Below are 20902 nucleotides of genomic sequence, written 5' to 3'. Positions count from 1 at the left end.
CGCTGAAGACATGATTGAATATTTGCCAGGCTTAGAAAGACTGATCGCACGAATCAAAGAAAACGTTTCACAATAGTTGAACATGGGTGGTCACAGTGGTCCACCGGGCACGCTCAGTCGGAGTTGGCCTGCGCTTTCATATTTTAACTTTCGGGTCAACCTGCCCCCCGAGGTACTGGCAAGGAGAGCAACACTAACAAAAGTGAGGTGATATAAAAAAATATGCAATTACTTAATGTTAAAAATAGATTTTGCTGGCTGTAATCGTTCCCCGTGTTCACGCTGAACAATGAGAGACCCCTTTTTCCCTGTTTCCTTGTCGAGCTGCAGTGGAGGGATTCTCTCAGAGCCCTGTGACTTTGGAGGGCACTCCCCTGATGCGTCCGACTCATATTAGCTTCACAGCAAGGATTCTGTGGATTCTGCTCCACTTCGCTTCCTCGAAAAATCTGGAGTTGCGTTTCGGGCCACCTGATGAATGGAAGTCCAATATTGAGTGAGTTTTTACAGCTTTTTCTCTGAAAATAGCTGCCCCCTTTGGCCAAAAAAATGATGCCATGGTGCGGGTGCGAACCGAAACAGCAGTTAAGGCCAGACAACGAGCTGAAACTCACTTTGAAGCTGTGTAAAGCGGAGCGGAGCTGCAGATTGAGGTGATAATTCTCTGTAGGTTCGCCACTACAAGTGACCACGTTGTTGAAGCATAAATATTGATTATGGACATCATCTGTTATCAAATAGACTAGTGCTCACATGTGCTTTCCCTCGCTGCGGCTAGTCATGATGTCGCAGCAGCAAAAGCACAGTTGTGAATAGTAAAATCAAACAAGGGATGGCTGAATTCCATTTAGCTGTCTCAGTTTCGTGGTCCTGGTTCGCTATCAAACACTGTTACGGCTTACTGGGCCGCTTGACTTACAACAGAGGCATTGCTAATGTTGTCAGCAACGCCGGTGCCTCTCGCGCTGCGACAACTCCAAATGTGTGCCGTGCAAAAAGGGCCTGTCATACCTGTGCTTTTTCCTGCCATTAGGAGGGAAGGTGCCTGCTGCGTAAAAGGCCTGTCGCAGACTGACTGCAATGAACAATGAATAAGCATCAGCGCCTTTTAGAGGCATTTTCTTTTTATGGGAAAAATAAATAAAAACAGTGCCACCTCTTCTTTAAGCAATGCATTTTTTTTTATTAGGCTACACGTCATTTTAATGGATGCTGCAGCCTTTATTCATAACCTGTCAAGCAGTTAGTTATTTGGAACTGTTCAAGTACAAAAAGCTAACTGTGCAAATCAGGGCAGGTAATGTTTTACAGGTTTTTTTTTTTTACACAACCGAATCAAAAGTGTCCTCCCCGCACACTCTGGGAGTCCACTCGAACCACACAAGAGTGACTGTGTTCGGAATTAAAGCAGAACATTGTGACAAGGTTTTGTTTGCTCCTTACGGGCAGGCCAAGATGATGTATGCGACTCATACTGTGCAGACAGGCAGCTACAAATTTGCCTGGCCGGTTGACTGGTGGGAGGTTGGGTAGTGAGTGGAGGGGGGGGGGGGACTTGAGTTGTCACATTAAAGCAATGCAGTGAAAGAAAGAGGAGCCTTTGTACCCATTTTGTCTTTCTTTCTTTTTTTTTTTTTGAAGCAGTTGTTCGTCAGAAGAAACAACTTTCTTCCGGTCCAGTAATTTACATCTGAACTCGTAATGAAAATTGTACTTTGTGCAGCCGAGAGAAATGTTCTTCTCTTTTCTCTCCCAAATTGAAAATACCACAGGCTAACTTTCTTTTTAGATACAGTCAGAATTATTCTTCCTAATCACAAACTGGTCTGTTCTGCATTTGATCAGTCGCACGGTAGACATTTGATTAATGGAACTGATCTGACTTGGGAAAACAGGCCTCTCTGTGTTACCTCCCCCTTATTTCAACCTCCTCTCGCCTCCCCAAGACAGAGCCTTGTTTTCTGCCCCCCCCCCTTATCCCATGCAGATTGAATGGCACAGATGTTGTTGGACAAGACAGTACCCCTTGGTCCCCTTCCCCTCACTACTCGCTCAGCATGAGGTCTGAAACTTGTTTTTTGATCATTGCCCCCCCCCCCCCTACCCCCCACACCCCACACCCCCCAACTTCTCCCTCCTTCGGGGGAAAAAAAAAAGAAGGACCCAAAGAGGAGGGAGATGGGGAGACCAAGAGCAGCCAAATTACACAGGGAGGGAAGAGGAGCACACCGCCATGTTTAAGGAATATGAAGAAAACAGTCTGTTGAACTCTCTCCAATTAACCAGCGGCGCGTAGGACAGGTCACATGTTGAATGTTTGCGGAGCGCCACAGTAAGGGGGTTCAGAGTCTGCCGAGGGTATGGGTGGAACTGTGGAGTTGCACTAGGGGTCCGGGTCTTGCATCCGGGAAGCGTTGACTGAAGATGCGGGTCGGCGCGTGGCTCCTCTGGGTGTCCTGGTTCTGCACCTGGGCAGAGTACTCGCAGAGGTGCAAGTGCCAAGACGTCTGTCCAACGGAGCCAGGACTGGACAAGAGGTCAAAGAGCCGGGTCAAGGAGCACGTTCGCCACGGGGCCGGACACCAGCACGCTCACAGGAGCAGGCCACACCGCAGGAAAGGTGAGCCCCCCCCCCCCCACCCTCCCCTTGACCCACACAGCTTTGAAGTACACTGAAGTGCTGCAGCCTGCGGTAAAGGCAGGTAACAGTGTGATAATAGGTAGGCTTCTAATGCATCTCACTAGTTAAGATCAGCTGCCAAGTAGTCATTTGTATGTATGGAATGTAGGAAAGTACTTTGAAATATAAATAACTAAAAATAAATCGACGTACTTGCTCTCTGTTTGGTGTCCCACAGACCCCACCGCTGTATATATAAAATAATTGCATTTATTTATAAGTTGTTTTTCTGTTTAAAATATGTATTCTTCTTTATTAAAACCCAATATATAGAAAAGTATCGAAGTAGCAACTCTCCCCTTTCCCTCAAACTGACCAAAGGACAACATTGGACATTGGACAAAATACAGTACCGACCACGAAGTATGTTTATCGGAAAATATCTGACCTCAGGGAGATCAACTCCCAGCTAAACAAACGTTTTGAAGTATGGAGGGGATAAAAACGATGTCGATTCTGTTTTTTTTTGAGCTGTTTATAAAGTTCCTACATTAGGGTGAAACAGTCTTTGAGGGGAGAAATAACTGTTCTTTTGGTGCCATGGGGAAACCATCTGCTTAGAACTACTATGAGGAGCGTAATCAGGCTCTAACTGTGTGTAAAATGCAACTGTGTGAGACCGTTGAAGTGTTGCATATCATATTTTATTCTTCAGAGATGGATTATTCAACAAATGGAATAGAATTGGGGAAACTGGAAATTGTGACGGAATACAATTATAACGTGTGAAAGAAAAACGTGGTGCGCGCATAAAGATAAACAACCGCCCCCCCCTCCCCTCCCCGCTCGGTGATTATTTCACTTCAGTTGAGTCAACAATGTGCAACAATGCAGAATGCATTTTTGTTTCAACTAGCTTAAGGCGGCCATTCGCGTAGACAGTGATTGTTGTTTCCTTTACAAAACCCACTTGAAATACACTCGGAATTTGCTCTGAAGTCACTTTTTATCACATTCCTCACTATGGCTGACACATTCTTTCTTTTTTCTCGCTCCGTCCCGCCCTCCGCGCCCCGTTCCAACACTTCCCCCGACCTTTAGTCTGCGGCATGAAAGAGGTTCCTTCCCTCGGCACATCTCAGCCCGGCACCATTCCCATGGGTTGTGTTTAGCCCGGGACTCATCCTTCATCCTCTCTAAACCTTTTGTTGCCGACTGAAAGCTGGCCGATGCCGGGGCCATCAAGCCCAAGTTGTTGGATCAATATAAACATCCATCACTTAGCCCCGGGGCCTTTCTGAGCCTCACAATGAGCAGCCCGCTAAACAATACTTTTATTTATGTGAGCCATTGGAAGGAATGAACTAGTGGTAGTTCACTTATTTCTGGGTCGCCCTTCCTATGCTGTGATGGAACTCGGAAGTAACTTTTTTTTTTTTATACTTCCCACAGTTACTTTTGACCTAAATTTCATTACTTTTCATACGTGATGCCATCGCATCATAGTAGAACTGTGTTTACCTGGGCTGTGTATCACCTTATTTGTGGTGTTTTTTGCAGTCGGTATACGTGAACTCAACATGTTTTTGTGTCAGTGGAACTGCAACTTCAGAGAGCCGCTAATTAAACGCATCAATTTTAATTTCTTCCACCTTTAAGTGGCACCTCCATTTGCTTTGTGCATTGCATTATGGGCCAATAGAGTCCATCAACAGCACAATACTGACTTTTTTTTGAGTATACACCCTACGTACTTAAAGCCTGCTTTGAATCAGTCTGTAGTATTGGGACACAAAGCCAGTATTTTTTTTTTTTTTTATCTACAATTTCTAATTGAGGGATTCCAGATTTCTGTGTTGTGACCAACCCCCAAAACAAACTTAGCAAACAAGCTTACTTACAGTTGAAAGACTTTGTGGACTCGTTGCATGAATGAGAGATACACGGTTTCCTTCTATTGTTTAGAAGCATGGGAGACTCTGAGCTTCCTGCCTCCTAGCAGTGTTGACAGAGCTGCTGCCGCAAACGGTGAAAAACAAACTAGCCAAGATGGGGGACAGTGGCTCATGTTCAGACAGTTTAATAAAAAATAAAAATAAAAATACGTCCACTACAGCCACATGTATCTAATTTGTTAACCGTGAAAAACACACAGACTCTTCTGTGGGATTTCAGGGTTTGATGGTCCATCTGTTAAAGAAGTGGAGGAGTTTCCAATGGTCACCAGGAAACGTAAAACAATAACGTCAATCGTTTTTATTGTCTTGTGTTTAGTTTTTAGGACTTTTATAAATGGCATATTCAAACGTAGAGGGTATAAAATATCTACAATAATTTAAAAAGTTATTAAGTTCAACAAAGCCTGACGCAAGTGCTATTTTAATCCATCCTCTCCAATTAAAGTAAACTCCAATTACAGCATATTCATTGGTTTTCTCTCTCTCTCTCTCTCTCTCCATCCTCTCACTTTCCCTGCAGTCACCTCACCAGTAACACTTCAGCAGTATGTGTGAAAAAAGCCTCGGTGAACACTGCAAAATCTTTGTAATGGAATGCTGTCATTTCCGGAAATAAACGTATAAAAGTATTCCAGGAAAGTTTGGATTTTCCAGGTTTTAGTTGAAATTGTACACGATTGGACTAAATTTAGCTCCATATTGAATAATAAGCAAATATCCATGTGTTTCATCCCCCGGCACATCTTCTAAAGCAAACAAGCAATATGGGATTTAACAATAAAAAGACATTTCTTTTAATAGATAGATAGATGAAATAAAATAAATAAATACATGTGTCATTCTCCCAGGTGTTTTTAAGGGTTTCACTACTTGTTGAGAGCATCATGCCTTTTGCTACAGCGTCTGTCAAGTGCGCTGCAGAAAGCCAGAACAGTGCCGGAAGCTGAAGACATCTTTGAAAAAAGAAAAAGAAAAAGACACCAAAACAAACTGTGAGGGGTGCAGTGTGACAAAACCACATCGAATGGAAGGTTTAAAGCAAATATACGTACATTATAGTGTAAACCATGCGTCGGGTGCGTTACAGTTTGTCAAGGTGTTTTTTTTTATTTTTTTTATTTTGAAAGCCCCTCTTGACAGGAAGCCGCGCGTCACTGCGCCGCCTTGACGTTGTGCGGCCGGCCACAGAAACGCGAAATGAAGCCGCGCGTCGATATTCATTACAGGACGCAGGTATTTTTCACGTAAACCCTCGATGTAGTCGTAGTTCAAAAACCAAAAGAAAAGCAGGAAGTGCTCGGTGGAAGCTCGACATTCAGTGAAATTACCAAAAAACGTTCAGTCAGCGACGCAGTTAGCCTGGAAAAGTTCGAAAGGTATCTCCTGTGACCGTTAACCTCGCTGTCAAACATGACCGCGAGTGCTGTCGTGAGCATACTATTATCAGCGTTTGGAGTTCTGCTGTCGGGTAAGTCGCCGTTTAAATTTTCGGAATCATTTCATTTGTTGACTTCTAACAATGAAACGTTCCCAAAATACCTTTTAAACAAACTCTGCTAGATTGCGGCATAACGGTCTTCCACTGCCGCGCCTAAACGCGTGTGGCATTCACTTGTCTTCAAATGGTGGTGGTTGTAGGCTTTGTTTACCTTTATATTAAGGTACAATTGGGCTTTAAAGCTCAGTACTTCTATAATATTATACATATTATTACCACTGCTCCCTGCCTTCATCACCGCATCATCATCATCTGCGTTGGTGTTAAGCCTGAAAGCCTTTTTTGAATTATTGCATTGCATTGCATTATCTAAGAAGAACTAAACCAGTGGCAGTGAAGTGCGCTGGTGGTTGCAAACAGCAGTAAAAGCTAAATCAGATTTTTAAAGTTTCATTTGTGATTTGTGTACGTTGACTGACGTGTTGCTTGCATGTACCTGAACACAATCTCTCCACAACCTCCAGTTAAAATGAATTTTTCTTTCCTCCCACAACAAGGGCTGCCACTAACAATTCATATTTATTATCGATTCATCGGCTGATTCTTTTTCTCGGTGAATTAATTCATCGTCTGTCAGAAAACAGTGAAAAATGCCCATCACGATTTCCCAGAGCCCAAATTGAGACGTTCCTATTACTTGTGTTGTCAGACTGTCCAAAACCCCAAATATATTCAAAGATATTCACTTGGGAAAAAAAAAACCTAAAACCCAGTAAATATGAAGTATGAATTATTGAATTTGTCTTTTCTGTTGACTGTCTAATTGATTGAACGACCAAACGGCCGATGGTTTCAGCTCTACCCACAGGAAGAGCTCACAAGGTCCCGGTGTCTTGCTTGAGGACACTTCAGTAGGTGTGGTGCGTGCCAACATGGGGGCGGGCGGGGTGTGGTTGGAGCCCGCCTCGCTTTCCCACATTTTTCAATACCTTTTGCGTATAAATTCTTTGAGACACATTGAAGCATCCTCATCACAGCCTCCCTCCTGAGACAATGGCTTGAAGGAATGCACTAAGCCCTATGAATATTTTGACCATGATGCACTGCAGTTTTGGCTGCATCCTCTTTTTACTCCTTAATCAGTGGCAACGGGGTTCAACAGGCTATTGTCAGCTGTAATTTGAAGGTATTTCCGGCTATAGAGAATGAATTAACAGCTGAAGAAGTTGAATTGTATTCAACCCTTTAGTTCATTGTTCCTGCCCATTTAAGGCGGCCAAAAGTGTTTTGGCTATATTAGGATTAATATAGCCAGAATCAGATGATTCTGTTTACAGCCATGTTTACAGCTCATGGCCATCTCCAGACTTATCATGTTTTTTGCAATCTTTTTTTTCTAACATTTTGGCACCCTGTTTTATTTTGTAAGGATTTGGCTGCGTCTGGTTCTGAATTACACCGGCAGCATGCAACTTGTACAGTAGTTTGCGTTTTTTTATAAACAAAAAAAAAAAAAAGTAAATGGTGGCATTCATCATGAAGGGTGTCTTTTGTTCTGTTGCGGATATGTTGTTGACGGGGGGGGGGGGGGTTCCAGTCTGCTTTTGTTAGGGTCGATGCTCCCGAGACCCTCTAGCTTCCTCTCCCGTCAGGAAGTTGATCATAGTCTTTCCGTTTCCTCTAGTGTGGTCATCCAACTCCATGGGAAGTTCAAATAATGGCATTCCACTGCCGCTGGCTGCAAATAGACATTGTTTGTTGGTAGCGAGGCTTAAACCTGCTGCCAGTTAAATGAACTCAGAGGTGGTGATGCGGAGTGCAGTACAGATATAAATCAGTACTCGCATTGTAGGCTCTTATTCACCGAAGAATGAGCTCACACATCATATCATATACTGCAGGGCCTACAGTACATTCACTGGATTGGTGTCGGTGTCAATACTACCAGGTATAAGACACACATGACCGATCCGCATTAAATACAGTTTCTTTGTCATTGTCATCTTAAAAGTCTTATATAAGTTGCTATAAGTTGCATTCAGGGCCACCACAGCAATCCCTAACATATGCAGTTCTACACTGAGCGTCCCCACTAAACTTATGGGCTCACAATATTTTTGTGTGCATAATATAATAATAGTTTTTTTTCTTTAACACAAGATTGCTGTATTGCAGTTGCTTTTAAACTACAACATGTCACTCCTCTGCTCCTAAATGTGCTTCACAGCCTCTACAAATGTCTGTATCCTCCTCAGGTTCCAGAGTTCAAGCAGAGGATACGCCTCCCCGCATCGTCCACCACCCCTCCGACGTGGTGGTGAAAGTCGGGAATCCCGCCACGCTCTCCTGCCGGGCCGACGGCGGCCCGAAGCTGACCATCGAGTGGCTGCGGAACGGCCAGCCTCTGGGGGCGGCTAAGGGGGACGGACAGCTGCAGCCCATAGTTTTGTCAGAGGGGAGCCTCTTCTTCCTGAGCGTGGGAGGGGGCAAGCGAGGCCAGTCGCACGAGGGCGTCTACGCCTGTGTGGCCAGGAACAGCGCAGGCGAGGCCACCAGCCGCAATGCATCGCTGTATATCGCCGGTAAGGCTGGGGGACCCTATGTGGCTTTTGCCATTGAATGGATATACAGCAATTTTGAAATGAACAGCTGACACGAGCATTCAGGAGAGTCATCTCCCATCAGTTTCATAAACGGTTGCACACGATATTAGGGTTCATAGAAACATAACGTTCATTATGAGTATGTTATTGTGTCATGCACATATCAGTGCCCAGCCTATATGGTCAAATAAGACCGGAGAGAAAACCACATTTGGAGTTCTGTGATGCAGGCGGTAAGACAGTGTGATTCTGGAGATTGGCGATGGGGCTTTGGCCATATGTGTTATGCTTTTGTCCTTTTTTTTTTTTTGAGTCCCATATACCTTTTGGATATCCGTTCAAAAGTTGCCCACCTTGAAAGTTGCATCTTTAATCTTTTCAATCCTTCTCTGTAAAGCACAGCACCTGGGGAAAGTGCAAATCCGTTCATACATATTTGATGAAAGTCTTATGAAGTCTTTACAGTGAGGGGCTGAAAAGATTAAACATGTATCTTGTTTATACTTTATACAAAAACATGAACGTATCTGGGCTCGGTTTTGTTTAAGCATTGCCAAACTAGAGAGTAAAAAACGAATATACGGCCGCTGTGACACGTTGTTTACTGTTGCCATGGTGTTCAGCACCACGGACAGCGTACGAGTGCTCCTCATAGTCAGGCCGCCCCAGCATAGTTTTGTTGTGTCTATATGCGCACTCATCAGTGGTGACACAGTTTCTTGCTGCACAACTACACACACACACACACACACACACACACACACACACAGAGAGCTGATGAAGATGTATGTGGTGACAGAGACAGGAGGGGTAACAGGGGTCCAATGTCAATGTTTGCTGGACAGGGAGGGGGTCAAACAGTGGTGCTAATTGACCTCGGACCCTCACTGTTTACTTATCTGGATCCCAGTGAGGCTGTCGATATGCAGCAGCTGCCCGCCCTGGAGTGTTTACAGCACGCCCGAAAGCTGCAGTGGACAAAAGTCCCCACAGTGACTGTGGAACAGAAACATATCACGTCTCTTTCCATCATATCAGTCTAATGGAAACATTAGACAAGATTTACAGTGATTGCTGCTTCCTTTTTCAAAACACACTTGAAATACACGCGCAGACAAAGAAGTGTACAGCATGTTTTCCTACACACAGTTACTAATGTTTGGGGTCAGTTAGACTCCAGTTACAAAACACCAAAAACCGAAATCCAAATAGACTTATTTGGGATTTGGCAGGGGCAGTGCTGCGCAAAACGTCTTGTCAACAACAATCACTGATACAGAGCATGCGAACATCCATTGTATTGTAGAACATTAGGGTTAAAACCTGCATGTTTCCCCCAAATTGAAGACAAAACGGGGTCTGTAGCTGAATATGTGTTATATGTGACATTTGTATTCGATTTTGTTCTACCCACGTGTTTACTCAAATTTGTGCCCAGCTGATGGCCCCCCCCCGACCTCTAAATAAGAGCACAGTCTTCACGGCAGCTGACTGGACAGGACCCTTCATTTAACATGCAGTTCTCACGTGTGAAGTTTGCGTGGACTAAATTGTGGACCCTGTTGTTGCAGCGCTGCAGGAGGAGTTCAGCGTGCAGCCCAGTGACGTGGAGGTGGCCGAAGGGGAGGTGGCCGTCTTAAACTGTGGCCCCCCAGCGGGACACCCGGAGCCTAACGTCGTCTGGAAGAAGGATGGCTTGCCCATCAACTACACTGATCATCACTACACTGTAAGCCCTCACCACGACCGGGATGGCAGTTTCATACCGATACTTCTCGGAATGTTGAAATAACGTAGACGTTTATGTCACCATAAAGAGACGGATGAGCTCTAAACTAAAGCTAGGTGAATTGGGTTTTTGCACATTCCTCTTGGTGTAGTGTTTGGACAAAGTGTCCCTAGTTTAGTGGCTTCTAAATCTGATAAAGACATAAAAAATCAGCAGCAGAAGGCAGGCGGGGGTGGGGGGGTGGTGGTGGGGGGGTGACTAATATGACATCTGGCCGTGATTCTTTAAAATCCACCACAGAGCTGTGTGCTCCTCACTAAACTCACTGAACTGTGCATCCTGTCTGCGCTGTGCTTGTGCTGTAGGAGCTGAGTGGGAAGCTCATCATCGCTCCCGCAGAGAAGAGCCACTCGGGTGCTTATGTGTGTGTGGCCAGCAACACCGTGGGGGTGAGAGAGAGCAGGGCGGCCCGCCTCTCCGTGCTGGGTGAGACGACGCTCCCTTGATTATTTATTCGTGCTTTGACAGTATCAGTTTATTTTAGCCCCGTGCTCTGAATGCAGTTTGAGGAAACGCTCCCCCTCTACTGCTGGCAACATCACACCCAGCAGGTAGCGCACAGTCACAGTGCCACACTGACTTCCTCTTCTCTCCCGCTGCAGCCAAGCCTGTGTTGGTGCTGAAGCCAGAAAACGTGTCTGTGCAAACGGGGGAGTCTGCCCAGTTTTACTGCCAAGCTAAAGGTGACCCCCCACCTGCTGTGGTCTGGAGCAGAGAGCAGGGGCCACTGCCCAACGGCAGGTACTTCATCATGGCAAGACACAGGAACACGGACTGCATTCATAAAGAGAACGATCAGTGTTACGAAATCTGTATTTGCGTTCGGATAACTGCAACGTGCAGAAAACGGGAAATGCATGTTTCCTACTTCTTTTCCGTCTCCTGTAAGACATTCAAATGAGAAGTAAAGGTTTGACTTCACACTTTCCTGCTTTGACAGATAGTCTGCACCAGTTTAACCTGAAGCTAGACGCTGTCTTAACTTAATTGCTCAGACGTTCAAAACGGCCTTGACAGTCAATCCGGTTTTTACATTCCCATGCGCACATTTAAGGTGATTTCTTTCCAGACGCCTTTGGTCGTAAATGAAACCGATTTGAACTGCAAAATCAAAATTTCAGTTGTTGTGAAATAGATCAGAGGGACAGTAAATGTGAGAACTAACTGCTCTATGCGTGCGCGTGTAGGTATCTGGTAAACCCAGACCAGACTCTGCAGATCCATTATGTGACAGCCCAGGACGCCGGGAAGTACACCTGCACTGCCGTCAACGATGCGGGTGTGGCCACTGCCAGCGCACAGCTACGAGTTGAAGGTAAGATGGCGCCTGAATGAATTCGCGTCACGTGCTGTTGTTCAGTTGCGACTCAGCGCTGAGCTTACTTTGCTCCACAGCCCACCTGTCCATACACTGGAATGTCAAGTTAGACGGGGGGCTCTCATTCATTCGTCTGCTTGCGGGTTCACCTGCCTGTTCGTAATGTCAATCGCGCAAGTGTTGTGTTCAGGCGTGATCCCTCTGCTTATCCTCCCAACACCAATGTGACGGAAACAAAACTGAACAGAAATGTTTAAGATACTCCATTGCCATTGCCAACATAGCCGATAGGAATTTGCCTCAGTGCAGCTTTTAGAAACTGACCAGAAATAACGCTCATCTTCGACCTGTGGTTCCTTTTTGTCCCTTACTGAATGAAAACTAGATACAGGCAGACCTCTCAGCAACACTCAGGCAGCATCCTCACACAGTTTCCATGTACTGACGAAGGCTGAAAGGTGGCGATGATGGACTGCTTACTTTGACCTAAAGTACTTTTTAAAAACGTGTTATCTTTCGGACATTTTATGCCTTCTGAGAATCCCCCCTTACATTTAAGACTCATCCTGGTAAAGATAAAAGTTATTTACAAAGCATCTTAGCCCTTGAGAGAGCTCCAATCAGCTCGGACTCCTTGCTAGAAAGGTTCCGGGCTGAGTTAGGAGCTCTCTGAGAGCGGCCCCGGGGAGGGACGTCGTGGTTCATGGTCAGCTTGCTTGGGGCCCGACAGGGAGCGATGAGGAGAGAAATGCAGCCCAGACTGTGATTACAGCAGGAATAGCCTATATAGTTACATTATTATTATTCAGCTATTTCTGCAGAATCATCTTGTTTCCTTGCATTCTGGTGGCAAACGCTCAGAAGCCCATTACCGTCGCCTCGAAGGTTTGGAGCCTCCGTGATAAGGCCTAAGCCACGCCGGCACACTGCCAATCGTGTGTCAAAATGCATTTTTAGGATTTTGCACCAAATGGAGCCGGTAGAGGTCCCCTCGCAGAAGCCCATTTGAGCGCTCCGATTAGACTCTGAAGGCAGGTCATTTGGCAGACGGCAGCGAATTCCAAGGAAGCAGCCGCAAATGAACATGGAAATGTTTAATGATTAATGTGAAATGATTAATTGGGGATTAAGAGCAAAAAAAGGAGTCATTCATGAGGATGCAGAGTAATACTGGCTAGTCTAATGGGTACCTCCAAACAGGCAAATCACCTCAACTGCTTCATTCAGTGTCGAAGAGCAGCAGCTTGAGGTTTTGAGGTAGGAGCTATTTATACCAGTAATCAGATGAATAGCTTTTGGCAAGAGGGAGCCTTATAAACGAATTGAGTTTTCGCATGCTTTCCTAGAGTAGAGGTCCCTATGTACACGTAGAAGTCACTGCCGGAGGACCCATCATGAACATTTTAGCCAGACGCTAACCTCAACCATACCCCACAATGACATCATCCCTCATTTTATTGCACTGTTGCACATTTTTTCGTACTGTTCACAAACAGGCTTAGGGCAAAAGGTTACAATTAGCTTTATTATCTGTTTGTGAGAAATATCTATTATCCTTTCAAATAAATGTAAATAAATAAATGAATGATACTCTTGTCATTCCAGAGGCTGCCAGCACTAAACAGAAAGATCTCCACAAAGAGCTGTCGGCCCTGCGAGTTGCTCTGGAAAATGTCACCATCATGGCCCCTGGGTCCAATAGGTCCCTAGTGCAATGGAAGGTACGGGCAGGCTAGTACCGAGAGTTTCGGAGAAAGCCAAGACGTGTTTCAGGCGTGTGATCCATGGTGTGTCTTTCTCTGTGCGACTAGCTCCAGTCCCTCCCAGCCCAGCCTCATTACCTCGATGGCTTCGAGGTCCTCTATCGCTCTCTACTGCCCGCCAGCTCAGACTGGGCGGCAAAGAAGGCGTCGCTGCCAAGCTTCCAGACTCTGGTGGGGCCCTTAAAGAGAGGCTACAAGTACGAGTTCAAAGTCCGTCCCTACGGCGGCAACTTGTACGGGAGGGAGAGCAACACCCGGCACCTCAGGGTCCCTGAGACAGGTGAGAAAGGATCTGATTCGAGATCATTTATGTCCTTTCTTTTGCCATGTTCAGAGGATAAAAGTCAACTCGGCCCTCTTTATACAGTGCCAGGTGCCTCTCCGCTGGCAGTGTCCATAAGAGTGAGCCACGAGCAGAATAACACCATCCATCTGAGCTGGGAGCCTCCTCCACATGAAACCCACAATGGTATCATACAGGGTTATCAGGTAATCGCTGGAGACCGTGAATACAGAGAGCTGCAGTACTTTTTGGCAATAGAAGCGTCAATGCCCCGAGATATTTTAAGGACGCAAACTGTTTTTCCAGGTGTGGTGTGTGGAGTCTGTGGAGCAGCAGTACCAAAACTGGACAGTGGATAGTGGCCAGCACAACCTCGATATCTCTGCTCTCAACCCAGGGAAACAATATTGGATCACCGTAGCAGCTGTCAATGGAGCTGGAGTAGGACTGCTGAGTGACCCTCACGGATTTGTCATCAGTGAGCAAAAGGGGCACTTTTGTAAAACGCAGCCTGCGTTTTCAGAGTTTAATCTAAACACATTCGAGAAGAGAAGTTGTCACGACTTCACGTCCTGTGCTTTCTATTTTGCTTCTCAGACCCACAAATAGGCGGCCCCCCTGGGTCAGGCAGCCAAAGACGGGATCTGTCTCAGGTCCTGGCCCTGCTTCAGGACCCAGTGTTGATCGGCAGCGTTGGCGCCCTCCTGTGGTGCGGTTTGATGGTTGCAGCTGTCTACCTCTTCAGACGCCACAGGAGGACGGGCCACCTGATACCAGGACATGGCAGGGCTAAAGGTGCGTGTACACACAGTGTCGATCAAAAGGGTAAAACTTGAGTTTCAGTTACACCTGCAGGACCTTTGTGTTTGGGATCACTCGTCAAAATGACAAAAAAAAAGACAAAACTGTTCTATATATTTTTGAATAATTGTGTTGATGTGTTTTTCGTAGGTTTGCACAGACTAGCCAATGAAGACCTCATCATAAAACACAGGTAAAGTGGACAACAAGAATCAGAAGAGCTTGGTGATTACAAATGTGGTGTGAACAAAATGTAACGACACAGTCATAAGAATAAATCCAAGCTGTTGCCTCCTCTACAGGATGGCAGCTCCAGACTCCCCTTGGATCTCTGGAGGCTGGAGACCTGCCTTCAACCAGAAGTATCAGGACTTATGGGCCCAAGGTCAGAGACATCCCGGGATGAGGGGCACCAGTGAGTACTGACCTCAAATTGGCACAGAGGAAGGCTGGTAAAATGACCCATTTCTGTCTGAATTGGCGGTCTAACACTTGGCCTTGTGATCAACTTGGTATAAACTTACTTCTTTTAGATAAGGACAGTGAAGCTCAGCGTCCGAACATATTCCTCTGCGTTTCATTAGGCCTCCCAGTCTCATCCAAGAAGGACCCCAGCGGCCTGGACTCGGCTGTCCCCATTGTGACCGACAGCTGCGGCGTCTACGGCACTTTTTACGTGGACCTGATGGGCAACGGCCTCAAGACCTTCAACAGTCCCGGGCGTTGCCCTAAAATGCCTCACGGGCTGCTCCATCAGCAAGGAACCGAGACCATCCAGATATTCACTCAGCCCGCCGCGAAGACCTCGCCCCTCGGCAGCCAGGAGGCGCTGCCGTGGAAACAGGCCATACGCCCCCAGCCCAAGATGGGTGTGCTGAGGGAAAAGACCCATAGCAAGCAAGGTGAATGCTGGTGGATAATACCTCTGCTACAGTTCATTTTCCTGGTTTTCACAGTCCTCCTCCTTTGTTTGTCCTCAACCTCTGGTACATTAAAATGATATGAACGCAGACGGTAACACAGCTTGGGTTAGAATGTTTTACAAATGTCCTCCACCCCTCCACCCCTACAGAGTTGCATGCAGTGAACAGCGTCCCCATAGTGCCAACCAGGAGCCAGGCCTGTGCCTGTCCATCCAGCGCCTACAAACAGAGACTCAGTCACATACCATCAGGCCGGCACGGTAGGACAAAGCTAGAACTTGTACTATAACACGCGTTTGAAATAACAGCAGTAATAATAGGTTACTGGTAAATAGGAAGTACATATTATTTTACTGTTTTTGTCCAGATGGACCCCCACACTGTGGTAAAGTTGCTGGCTGTCCTCGCCTGCTGCATTACTCTGCATCATTACACCTAGTGGACATGTTGCCCCCCCCACCACCGATACCCATGGAGGATACCATGGACACACACAGCGTCACCTCAGATGAAGGGTAAGAGACACGCACACACACACACACACACACACACACACAGCTCAGACCGGGTGGTCAGGGGTTTACTCACTTCTGCGGAGGTGACCCAGTTGTACTTTTAGATGTCTCCTGTTCCCTAAGGGCCTGTAATATGCTTGCCAGTGTTACATGCCTTACAAGACTTCCATATATACAGTAGCACACACACACTGTATGTTCACACACACTCGCACTCTACGCAGTGTTTCCTGTTTAGAGCCACCTGTTTCCTTTTGAGATGAAAATAAGTGAAACAACAGCAGTTAAAACCAAGGTGAACGCCGCGTTTCAAAAACGAGGCTTTCCTGCAGTACACCCTCTCATGTCGCTGTCTTCTCATTGGTCAGAGATGACCTAAACTTCCTTCTCTTGAGTATGTTTTCGTTCCCGTTGAGAGGCCCAAGAAATGGCCACGCTTAACAAAATGGGGATCTTGCTTGCAGACATTCTGTACATATCTGAGTTAGAAACACAGGAAGAAGAACATGTCGCAGTAAATTAGGCTAGCAGAGAGATATCACTCTAATGTCTGTACTTTAAGTATGCGTATAGAGTCAGGAGGTGGTTAGCTTAGATTAGCTTGAAGCAGGACTATGTGCCGGACTGTTGTGTTGTTTGTGCGAGGAAATGTGCTGGTGGTCCAATTTTGTTACTTTTGGGCCAAGCCAGGCTAGCCGTTCCTCCCCGTTTCCAGTCTTTATGCTAAGCTAAGCCAACTAGCTTCATAGCTAACTAGCTTTCAACAGACAATTGCGTCCAGGCAAGAAAGCGTGCCTACCATGCCTACGTGTTAGCATGGCGGCGGACACATTGGTTGTCGTAATTCATCTCTTGCTTCTCTTCCTCAGCTCCAGCCGTTCCACGAAGCTAACCGTGGACACGGGCTCCCTCCAGTCAGTGAGTGATGTGTCAAGCCACCGTGGGAACCCAGGACCCACCACCACCACCACCACCACCAACAACAACCACAACAACCACAGCTTCCCCTCCTTCAGCCACCTTTCTACCGCATCATATTCCATGTCAATGGATGCCGAACAGGGCGGCACACTGACTGCAGAGGAAGCCACTCAGTATCTGGAGCTCAGCCCTAAACCTGAGAGATGCAGGTAAAGAAACTGGTGTTCAATGCTGCTGGCTTTTACTCCACCGGTCCTGGCTGTCTGGCTAAGACCACAGCACATATCTGTAGTGTTTTGGAAGACACGTTGGTCAACCATTTGTTCTTTCCCCGCCCGTTCAGTTTACAGCCTATGTCGTTATCCGACCATGCCTCCCCTCTCTGTCAGCAGTGCCCTGCCCGAGCAGCGTCCCTCCCTGTCCCACCCCTTCTCCCCCGCCCTGGGCTACATCTGCGGGCCAGTCTGCTCCACTCAGCCGGAGGATGACCCCGCCGCCTACGAGCCAGAGGCCCCGCCGATTGGCTTGCGGCACGCCCGCCTCCAGAGCACGCCTTCCTCCTGCTACAGCGAATGGGACAGCTCGCTGTGGAACACCTGGAGCTCCGTCATGGACGGCAACATGGCCAGCGCGCGCACCAGCCTCATCAGCTCGGTGGACAGCTGCTACACCAACGACAGCGCCAACTTCGCCCGCTTGCTGGCTGCGGCGGCAGATAGCGTGAGCGGAGCCTCTTTGTCAGGTAAGCAGAGACGGAACCTCGTCCGCTGACTGATGCTCATTGCGGTTCTTCAGCAGGTTCTGCTCAATCTGGAAAGCAGTGAAACCAGGGATGTGATCACTTTTCACGTCTTGGGGATGGCATTAAAATGTAGGGGAGAAAAAAAAAAAAAGAGAATTCAGATTTGGCCTTCTATAATGAAAAAGTCCTATGAGGATCTCAGTCTGGTCTTTGTTTATCTGTGGAAAAGCTTTGGTACATCCTGACAGTCCAAATACACACTCAAAGTACTGCTGTGACATAATCCCACTTCTCCATTGTCCATCTGCACACTCACTACGTTCCAAACTCTGAGGCATGTAGCTAGCGAGTGAACAGCTAATCATGTGAGCTACTAACAGGAGCAGGTGCATTCGGCCATAATCTGAAGTATTTTGGTGAAAGGGGAGTTTGAGTGAGTAAAGCAGCACATTGGTTGACTTCATTCAGTCATAGGAGAAACATAACTTTGACTTTAAGACCCACATACAATGACCTCAAAATCCTTGCATCTTTTTTGAAATAATAAAGTCTTTTACAATATTAAATATAAAGTTTTTATAATATTATTTGTATATTTTGCCAGAAATCACAAAGAAGTGGCAACAGTAAAGATAAAACACGGAGAACCAGAATATTATAATGGCAGTATTAAAGGGTAAATAAAGTACAAATGTGTAAATGTTAAACAAAAACCCCAGTCCCACAAACATACACTCAGAAAGAAGGCAGGCTGCTGTTTGCACAGATAAAGAGGAGGCGAGAGGTGTAAGAGCAGCTATGAACCAAGGTGGAGGAAATCTGGATCTGTTTGATTTGACTTTCAACAGCAATTCATTCTTCTTCTTCTCTTTTTTTTATTTTTTTTAAAGCATAACTGGAGTTGTCGTCAGCGCATTCAATGAAAAGTCGACAACAGCGTGTTTGTCCGTCTCTTCAGTACTGTCTGACTTCATTGGTTCCCACTGAAGATGCGGGTTCAAAAACAACTCACAGTTACAATACATTTGAAAGACTATGTCTACTTGTGACCCCTCGTCCCTGGTTGCATGTGCCCACCAATTATGACCGATCCAAATAGTGTTTCATTCTTATTTGGTGACACTATTTTTTTTCGAGGTAAAATGATCCAGTAAATCAGAAGAAAAAACAACAACAACAACAACGTTAAAAGCGCTATCTTCTGCTAATCATCTTGTGACCCCTTAGGTTTGTCTTGCAGTGGTTATTCGGAAGTGTTGAAAAACGGGCAACACCAACTGAAACGACAGCAAAAGAATGGCTCAATGGCGTGTTTGAGAATGAAGATCCTGGCCCGTTATGCATTTCCTCCACTAGATGGCGCCCTCCCCCCATGAATGATCCCAACCAGTAACATGCAGCCCTGCAGGCAGACTAATGGCATAAAGGGAAACTGTGAAACTCACGTTCATCATCATGATTTTGATGATTAAGATTCTAAATTTTTGTGTGTGTGTGTGCACATACACATGTATGTGAGTAGGTCTTTCCATCGGCGTTGGTGTAAGAGACAAAGACATGAAGTCTCATGTCCAAGGCGGCACCAGGCAATTACTTAGGGCCTTTCAGCAAATTGCACCTCCCAGATGAGTCACCCTTCCCTCCGGTGTCCACCTCATCAGTCACCCTGCTCTCCCTCTGCAGGCACCGTTCAGCTTTATTCCATTTGCCAAACTCTCACCTTCTCTGCCTCGGCTATTCTTCACACACACACACACACAGCAGTGTTTTCTCTGCAGCTGAGCAGGCTGAAGTTAAAGTTTAATAACGCCAGATGAAACCACACTAATGGCAACTTGCTGACCCAGAGCTTGTAGTCTTTCTCATATTTAAGGCTTGGAGAGTCATATGGAATCAAATCAGGAATTACGTCATTCATCCATGTGATGTACATGTTAAGCGGGGGGGCCTCGACATGAGTGGACCTTGAAGATAGAAATGATGTTGTTTTTTTTCTTTCAGGATATGTACAAAATACTGTCTCTTCATATTCTTATTGAATGCGAGCTTCCTCGTCAGCAGTAAAGACTGCTCCGATTCAGTGATGATCATTTCCTGCACTAGCTACACGTTCTGAGGCCTTTGAAATGCACCAGTGCCTTAAGAATCCAGAACGTGGCTGATGTGAATTGGCAACGTTTGTTTGGGTTTTATTTGCAGTGACAGGCACCTGCTTCAAAGAGGCTTCTAAATGTGCTTTTCCTCCAGAGAATCAGCGTGAAAGGTGCTCCTCCGAGGTCTGGAAATGTTTTATTCTGTTACCTTCTCCAAAGGCAAAAAAAAAAAGGTTTCTGTTTCAATGCAGCCCCTCCACTCGATATGGAAATGCATGTCAACATGTCGCCCTCCTCTTTGTTTTAGACTTCTCTCCGCCAGCGTCCCCCCTCAGCGCCCTGTATCCGCCATTTCGCGCAGAAGGCGACTCGTTCGGGGAGCTGGAGCCCGTTCCCGCGTGGGAGTGGAGCACGGCCTGGGTGGAGGAAATGGAGGCTCAGTACAGGGCGCGCTATCCCGGCGGGAACAGCAGACCCTTTGACACTTAAGTAAGTGAATTTTGAGAACTTCAGAAACGCCTCACGGCTATGCCAGCACTGCAAGACAAGAAGAGGGGATAAACACAACACCGCAGCGGCTATTGATTTCCTTCCTACAATCTCGAGGTCTAAATAATTCAGGTTTTTGACGTGAAGCGATGTTCCCAGCGAACAAATAGACAAATAGCTGGATTTTTAATAGTAATCGGAGCCAACTCCCTGATGTTTGAGACACCTCTGCTAGTAGGTGCTGTTGTCGCTCTATAATAGTTTTCCCAGCCACCTCAGGCCAGTCTGGCTACTATTTTACATCCTTCAAATGACCCCCCTCACCCCGCTCTGCATCCTTTCCTCTCATTAGAGAGTATGATAATGATAATAAGATACTTTTCCTTGGGATGTTTCTCACTCTGTGTGTTTTGAAAAGGGCAGAAAAAAAGCGAAATCAGGCAGAAGGAATCCAGTTTTCCTCCCGTCCGTTGCTCATTTTCTCAGTCTGACGTCCGACCGAATAGAGATTTTGTACAGACGGCTTTTTCTGATCACATGTATATATGCAGGATCTTCAACAAAATGTTATTTAAAGACTTTCAAACTCATTCCAAGTCAATTCTCTGTCTTCCTGTTGGTTTTTGGGGATTTCTTTCTTTTCTCT

General features: G+C 46.2%; 1 protein-coding gene across 1 annotated transcript; it reads left to right on the top strand.

Annotated features, from left to right (window-relative positions):
* The first annotated feature begins 2424 nt into the window (after positions 1–2424).
* On the top strand, positions 2425–20256 carry robo4 (roundabout, axon guidance receptor, homolog 4 (Drosophila)). The gene is made up of 19 exons (XM_070918051.1): positions 2425–2620; positions 8272–8598; positions 10191–10348; positions 10714–10834; positions 11011–11149; positions 11596–11723; positions 13332–13447; positions 13538–13769; positions 13857–13978; positions 14079–14250; positions 14370–14567; positions 14724–14766; positions 14876–14988; positions 15158–15475; positions 15646–15756; positions 15864–16011; positions 16881–17141; positions 17322–17674; positions 20075–20256. The coding sequence occupies exons 1-19, from the start codon at positions 2425–2427 to the stop codon at positions 20254–20256; spliced, it is 3438 nt and encodes a 1145-aa protein (XP_070774152.1).
* The last annotated feature ends 646 nt before the right edge of the window (positions 20257–20902 follow it).

This window comes from Enoplosus armatus, chromosome 13, assembly GCF_043641665.1.
Source record: "Enoplosus armatus isolate fEnoArm2 chromosome 13, fEnoArm2.hap1, whole genome shotgun sequence".
In the NCBI taxonomy this organism is placed as follows: Eukaryota; Metazoa; Chordata; class Actinopteri; order Centrarchiformes; family Enoplosidae; genus Enoplosus; species Enoplosus armatus.
The sequence above is the reverse complement of the archived record's forward strand: the minus strand, read 5'-3'. Positions and strand labels throughout refer to the sequence as shown.